Source organism: Austrofundulus limnaeus, unplaced genomic scaffold (genome assembly GCF_001266775.1).
Source record: "Austrofundulus limnaeus strain Quisiro unplaced genomic scaffold, Austrofundulus_limnaeus-1.0 Scaffold409, whole genome shotgun sequence".
Taxonomy (NCBI): domain Eukaryota; kingdom Metazoa; phylum Chordata; class Actinopteri; order Cyprinodontiformes; family Rivulidae; genus Austrofundulus; species Austrofundulus limnaeus.
Window position 1 is genome coordinate 440,871 of NW_013952811.1, and position 7,183 is coordinate 448,053.

The following is a 7,183-nucleotide window of genomic DNA, read 5'->3' on the forward strand; positions in this document are numbered from 1 at the left end:
TTTATAATGTTAATGATTGTACAGCACATTGTGAATATATTTATGTGAAAGGTGCTTTATAAATAAAACTTTACTAACTTACTTACTTAACAAGTGTTCAAAAACTGTGTAGATTAAAAACCTAGCATATGTTGTAGGCTTGGGCGGTATTATGGTATACCTCGRTATTAAAATACGGTGATGAAATTTAAAAATTATAATTATATTAACCCTCTGAGGCCTAGTGACATGACCTATTTAAATCGTTCTAGCCAGAAATATACAGCTACTCTGAGACATTTTTTTCAAAATCAAAAGTAGAGACATCAATTTTTTAAATGCGTAGATAGGCCTACTAAAACCAGAGTTATGACAAATAGTCTACACCACTTTTTTTCCCTAAATATTACCATTCTATTGCTTACAACTCAATCACTATGGTATGTTTCATACAGACTCGGTATGTATGAATGTGAAATATTATCTAAAGATAATATATCAGWATGAAAAAGATCAATACCGCCCAGCCCTAATACCTTGAAAGAATAAAGATTATCTTATCTTGAGAATTGATGGAGTTATGTAAAGTCTCACACATCACTGCAAGACCTGTTAGTGCTCAGAGAATGAGTTGTGAATAAACCCTGCAGCTACTCCCAAATCAGATTTTCAGTGGTGCCTGCAAATTATTATTATTTTTTTTCAGAGGGGGCATTGAATAATCAGGGGTGGCACACCCAAACTAAAACCTTTGTCAGAAATTTTATACTCCTGTTGTTGTAAAATGACAATTTGAAAACTATGGCAATATAAGAGTTAAGGATTTGCCAACAGATGTAGTTCAGTTTGATATTTCACATGTTATATTACTGATTATGTGATGTCCATTGACCAGAAACAAATTGGATTTTTACAGCAGTCCAGTTTTAATGTGCCTATCATTACACATGAAAAATTAATTAATTAATTAATTTGATCCCCATTAGCATCAGCAGCRTGCCGCATCAGCTATTCTTCCTGGGGTCCATTTAAAAAAAGACACATCAGGAACACAAATATTTAAGGGGAGGCATGCCCCCCTCCCTGGTGGCACCTCTGCACGTTTTACCTCAATATGTGTAAAAGTGATTGAGTTGTAGGCATTTTTGTGTTTTTGGGCAGGCCATAATTGCAATTTATGTGTACAGCATGTTAAAATACCAGCTTCCTGGCATTGTTTTAAATTAGAAACAGGGATCAGTACCTTGTGTCAAATGAAAACATATTTATGTTTCTTAGCCAGTAYTGAAGTTGTGATTACCGCTGAGTTAAAGCAGGTATTTCTGATGAACATTTTGATAGAAAAGTTTTCACCTTCAACAAAGCCGATTGTCTCGCACAGATTCTCAAAAGAATGTGATGTTTAACCAACAACAGATTAAGTATTTTTTTTTGTCCTGATGCATCTCAAGTAATCCAGGTAAAAAATCAAAAAGAAAAAAATTGTATAGGTCTTCTGGACGGGTTCTTCTCTAATGAAACGTTTCGTCTCTCCTCCAAGAGACTTCTTCAGTCTGAGAGTTTCAGGCAAAATTCAGGCTTTTAAGCACTGCCTCCATGTGACTGATACTCACATCACATGGCTATCGTTGACACCTAATTAGCACTTATTGTTAACAGGGGTTGGAGTGATACTGGCAATAGCCGCACTGTAGGAGGGGGACAACTGAAAACGGAGGCCTCCACCTCTGTTTAATGATGGACGGTCTTTCTTCACAAAAATGGCTTCTTTTACTCCTCTCTCAAACCAACGTTCCTCTCTATCAAGAACRAGAACATCCTCATCTCTGTAAGAGTGACCGCTGGCCTGTAAATGAGTGAAAACTGCAGAGTTCTGGCCATTAGAYGTAGCTCRTCTGTGTTGGGACATTCTTTTGAACAGTGGYTGCTTTGTTTCCCCGATGTRTAACTGGTCGCAGTCCTCCTGGCACTTAACAGCATATACAACATTGCTCTGTTTGTGCCGGGGAACCGGATCTTTGGGGTGAACCAGCCTTTGCCGTAATGTGTTTTGGGGTTTGAAAGCTACTGGGACACTATGCTTAGAAAATAAACGTCTCAGTTTCTCCGAAACACCCGCAACATACGGAATAACCACTGGTTTGGGTCTGGGTTTGCGGGTCTTCATTTTCACCTGAAGGTTGCATGGAATCCTGTCTGTAGCCATGTGATGTGAGTATCAGTCACATGGAAGCAGGGCTTAAAAGCCTGAATTTTGCCTGAAACTCTCAGACTAAAGAAGTCTCTTGGAGGAGAGACGAAACGTTTCTTTAGAGAAGAACCCGTCCAGAAGACCTATACAATTTTTTTTTTGTTATTTTGTTTTTTTCTAATTCAGCAGTTCATGTTTGGCCTTAAAAATGTGATCTGTTTGACCCTGTCGGTGTTTTCCCAATATATTTTTTTGCTTTGTTCCATCAACAGGTGAGGAAGAGGACAGTCTGGTAGGAGAACCTGGTGAAGGAGAAGCAGAAAATGGAAGCTACTGGGCGAAGAAGAAAGAGGCCTTCCTTCGAGGAAGTATTGTCTCTGTTGGAGACAAACATTCTTCAGGTACGCGTCATTATGTTTGCCTTTACTTGACTCATTGTGTCTGTCTACTGGAAAGTTCACAGAACTAGAAATGCTGGTCATCTACATGACTGACATTTTTTCTAAACCAGAATATCAGGTATTTCCAATGGAGGCTAGTTCTATTAATTCAAACTAAGCTTGTTTCCATGTCTACTAATGTTTTGCTCAATCAGCAGTTCAGCTTCATCAATCACATCCCTCAGRTTCTTCCTCTGAAATGGATTTAAATAGCTGAATTGAGAGTCCAGTAAAAGGCCTAATGGTTTAGTTATTCCTCCAGAGACTCAAATTGTGCTCACAAAGCATATCTTTGAAATGAAAGCTCTCACAGAGGATCTTTAATAAACTCGTCAAAAAGTTTGACCTCTTTTGCTTGCAGGGAACAAAACTTGTTCGGTTTGATCCTCTCCCACCCACATTGTTATTATTGCCTGCCGCCATTAAAGACAAGTGTTCCTGTAATCATCTGTGCTTGCGTGCATGTGTTTTCTTGTCTGGCTGGTTGTTGATAAAATATCTTATAGACCACTGCATAGATTTTAATGAAACTGGTACAAGGGTGGATGAACATCCATATCTGAGTCAATTTTGGTGTCGACCTGATTCAAGATGGCTGCCACAATAACTCAAACTCAACAAACACAAAAAAGGATGTAACTCAGTCAGTTGCAGAAATATTGTGCTAAAAGTCAGCTGGGTAGTAGTTGAGAGTCATTGTGTACACACGCTGAGAACTACACATTGCACAAAATATTTGCTTAAAACTTTGACAATAAATTGTAGAGTCAACATTGTCTGGGACTTAGCAAGATCCAGTAGACCAATGGTTCCCAACCCTGAACCTCGAGGATTTCTATCTTGCAAGTATTAAAATGCTTTGACAGACCTGAAATATATGAATGAGTGATGAATAAGCTTCTGAAAAGATCAAAAGAAACAAGCAAAACATGCAGGTTAATGTTCTCGAGGACCAAGGTTAGATGATGTTAATGAAAGTAATCAATGATATTATATCTATAGATGATTACCTTTTAGAGGAAACCTGATTCAAAAAGGACACCACAGCTAATACATTTTCTCAAATACAAAAATGGCTGGAACCCTGTCAATATTACAAGTACTGAAGTCAAACTTGTTGTAGCAGTAGCTGAAAGTCAACTTTAAGACATACTGTATGTATTCTGAACATTGACATATAGCACAAAGTCTTAAGCCACATATTTGTTCTAGTAATGCTCTTTTTATTTTGGTACATTTCAAACCCATAATTTTAACATGCCAAATAAATGATCTAGAAATTCTGTAATAAGTCCCATCGTGTTTTGTCTCTTATTTAGAAATTGTTCTCCTGTTTACTGGGCGGAGGCGCTCCTGTGATGATCCTGACCAGACCCTGCAGGAGGCGTTGCGCACGCAACTCCGAGTGGTGGAGAGCAACAGCAAAGACGTTGCGCAGCTCTTTAAAGTAAACTCATAATAAACACTACAAACACATCACTGCACGGTCAACTCCTGTAAAGTGCTTTACATACATGATTGCATGGTGAGTAATCCGTCTTGTTCGTCTTCTTGTAGGACTTGTCTGCTCGCCTTGTCTCTGTCCACGCCGAGAAGGATAGCTTTGTGCTCACGTTCAAGACAGTGGAGGAGATCTGGAAGTTTTCAACTTACCTGTCATTAGGTAAAACTTTAACATTTTTATCCTCAGCACAGTCAAACTGGACTTCATTATCTTCAGTATTTGCTTTTTGCTTTGGTCCTAGTATCGTAGTACTGTTTCAGTTAGGGTTTTTCTGTACCTCAGGTTATGTGGCCCGTTGCTTGGAGAACTTCTTGTGTGATCAGTCGTTCTGGCTGGACCCAGAGCTGCTCAGTGAGCTGGAGATCAATGTGACGGTGGATGAGGAACATCTGGCCACCCTCTACCTGGGACTTCTTCTACAAGAGGGTAAGCAGTGTTYGTTCTTTTTTTTTTTTCACTTTTTATGACGTAATATTACAGCCAACACTTAACAGAAAAAAGCTACATTATTCCTAGAAGTAGTTTTCTTAGTTTTTGTAAACAGAAATAAAATCAGTTCCCGGAATTTAGATGGATACCTTAATATCCCAAAAGAAAACTACATGACTGAAAAGTTAATTTCTCTCAGGATCCTTTATTTAAACAGAATTCACCAAATACTTTTTCATAAACACACTGTTTTGTTTGCTGTTTATGAGGTATCGAAAAACTAGTCTCGCCTGTATCATTCTTGAATGTGTAAATGTTGGTAAGAATGTTGATGTTTACACTTTGAATAGTAAAGCCTTTAATGTGTGTGCCTGCTTTGTATTTCTCTGTGTTTTGTCTGACAGTAATAATATAATTTACAATCCTTAAATGTAACATTCTGTTCAGTTTTTCACACTGAAACACAGCTATACTAACTTACCACATAAATACTTTGAAATACATGTTTTGTGTAAAAAGTTTACACACTGTACTATTAGTGTGTGTGTGTGTGTGTGTGTGTGTGTGTGTGTGTGTGTGNGCGCGCGCGCGCAAACATTATGGTAACTCACTCACAAACTCTTTGGACTCCGCTGCTAGCAGGTGATAAAAATCCACTTGCCTTCAAAATAAAAGCACTGAAAAAAAGACAGTTTTGAAATAAAAAAAWATGTAAAGATTTTGGATTTACATGCAGAATTTTTTTTTATTGATGGACATCAACTGGATAGAGGTGGTTAATGGGTGTGGCAATCCAACTGTTGATAACCATGTAGGCTCTAGAATCTGGGTCTTTTATTTTTATGTTAATAGTAACTGCAGCTACAATTTGATCACATTATTTCAATCCCTTTATAAAAGATCTCCATTAACACTGACACAGACCTAAAGGTTTTCAATACATTTGAGGGTTAGTGGTGTAGTGTGTGATTAGCATTGCGGTAAACCAAAATGTCAGATTTAGTCTTTCTGTGTGATGTTTGCATGCTCTCACTGCACTTGTGTGAGTTTTCTCAAGTGTCTGGTTTCCTCTCACGGTCTGAAAACATGGATGTTTTTTTTAGCTCATGATCAAATTGAGTTTCTGTGGTTTAGTTCTGTGAATGACTGATACCCCACTCAAAACTRCATGGATACCAGGATGTTGCATCCTTAACTTTAATGGCAAAGTCCTTCTCAKTGAATGTACAGTGCAACTTTGCTTCTTTATGCTTAAGCGTCACTACTGTTCCTCAAGAAAAAATCCTTCCTGGAACCTTTAAAAGACTGCAGTGCTGGCAAATAGTGAAAATTACATTACTTTAGTAGAAGGGAGGTTATACATGATCCATCACTTGTGACTGAATGAGGGCACAGTAGCTGCTCTGAGCAGGAAGCTAAATTGATACATTTTTTAATCAAAATTCAAAATCTTTCTTTGAAAGCATTTTGCGTATTTAGATTTCCGTCACATTGCAGGATCCTTCTTCGCCAAGGCACTGTTCTCGGGAAGTGAGGAGGACGAAGACGATGACGAGAAGCTGCCATTCAAAAAGAACGACCTGCTGATGGTTCGAGACACGGGGCAGGACAACATGTGGGAGGGCGTCATGCTGGCCACAGGAAAGCACGGCCTGGTGCCCGTCAGCGCTATGCAGCCACTGCCTTACCCTTTCTATCAGTGAGTCACCTCGGTCCGCTTTAAGCAGAAACAAAACTGCACAATCTTCACCAAAACAACAGAGGAGATTTGACACGGTTTTGTCTAATTTTACTTCCTGTTTGGCCAGGTGGTTCCTGAGGAAGTATCCAGGCCATGCAGGATGCTCACCCAAAGAAAAGGAACTGTTCGAACATTCTATYGGTAAAACTATTCTGAATATAAAAGCTCACACATAAGCAGCACAACTTCTCTTATCCTCAAGCATTTTATTCCTCAATAAAAGCCTTTCTTTGCACGCACCGAAAACATATATTTTGTAAAATGTAAAATGTTTACAGTATATATTAGCCCTATAGGGAGCTTACTTTCTTTGTCTTGTGTTTGTCATCATTGAATCTTTCAGTGACAGGTTCATGTGTAGCTGTAGCCAACCACAGTCCAGCAGCGCCAGACGAGCTCCAGCTGAACCAAGGGGACATTGTGGAGATCCAGGGTCTTCTGCTCCGAGGAATTGATGTTTTTATTGGAAAAAACACCTCCACAGAACACACTGGTTTTGTACACAGAGCCCATGTCAAACCTCTGAATGTCATGCCCCTGTAAGAACCCCAAATCCCCCCTGCAACATGCTTCTTTTATTTTCAAGTACTGAACTGCATCCAAAATATAAGTCAGGGAYGGGCAACTTAAATGAKGACACTTTTGTGTTTTCGCTACCAGAGGGTCACATAGCACTGCACACTTATCCAAATGTAATCAAACTGCAATTTTAATCATGTTTGTGCATATATATGTTTATTAAACCAACATGTGGTGCAGTAACTTAATAGATCTCATGCTTAAATGCATGTATAAAAAATCTTGTTTATTAAATATGAAATATGAACACAAAACGTTTGACACCAACAAAAATGAAATTCTTACATATTTATTCATGTATAATACAATGTCAAGTATTA

At 38.5% G+C, this 7,183-nt stretch overlaps 1 protein-coding gene across 1 annotated transcript in view; it reads left to right on the plus strand.

Annotated features, from left to right (window-relative positions):
• sh3tc2 (SH3 domain and tetratricopeptide repeats 2) overlaps positions 1 to 7,183 on the plus strand; it is a gene marked incomplete in the record, with an annotated part of 38,066 nt that overhangs the window by 16,558 nt on the left and 14,325 nt on the right. Inside the window, 7 exon segments of the mRNA XM_014024146.1 lie at positions 2,443 to 2,571; positions 3,930 to 4,057; positions 4,168 to 4,273; positions 4,397 to 4,540; positions 6,041 to 6,242; positions 6,352 to 6,425; positions 6,628 to 6,823. Coding sequence (XP_013879600.1) covers positions 2,443 to 2,571; positions 3,930 to 4,057; positions 4,168 to 4,273; positions 4,397 to 4,540; positions 6,041 to 6,242; positions 6,352 to 6,425; positions 6,628 to 6,823 — 979 coding nt within the window.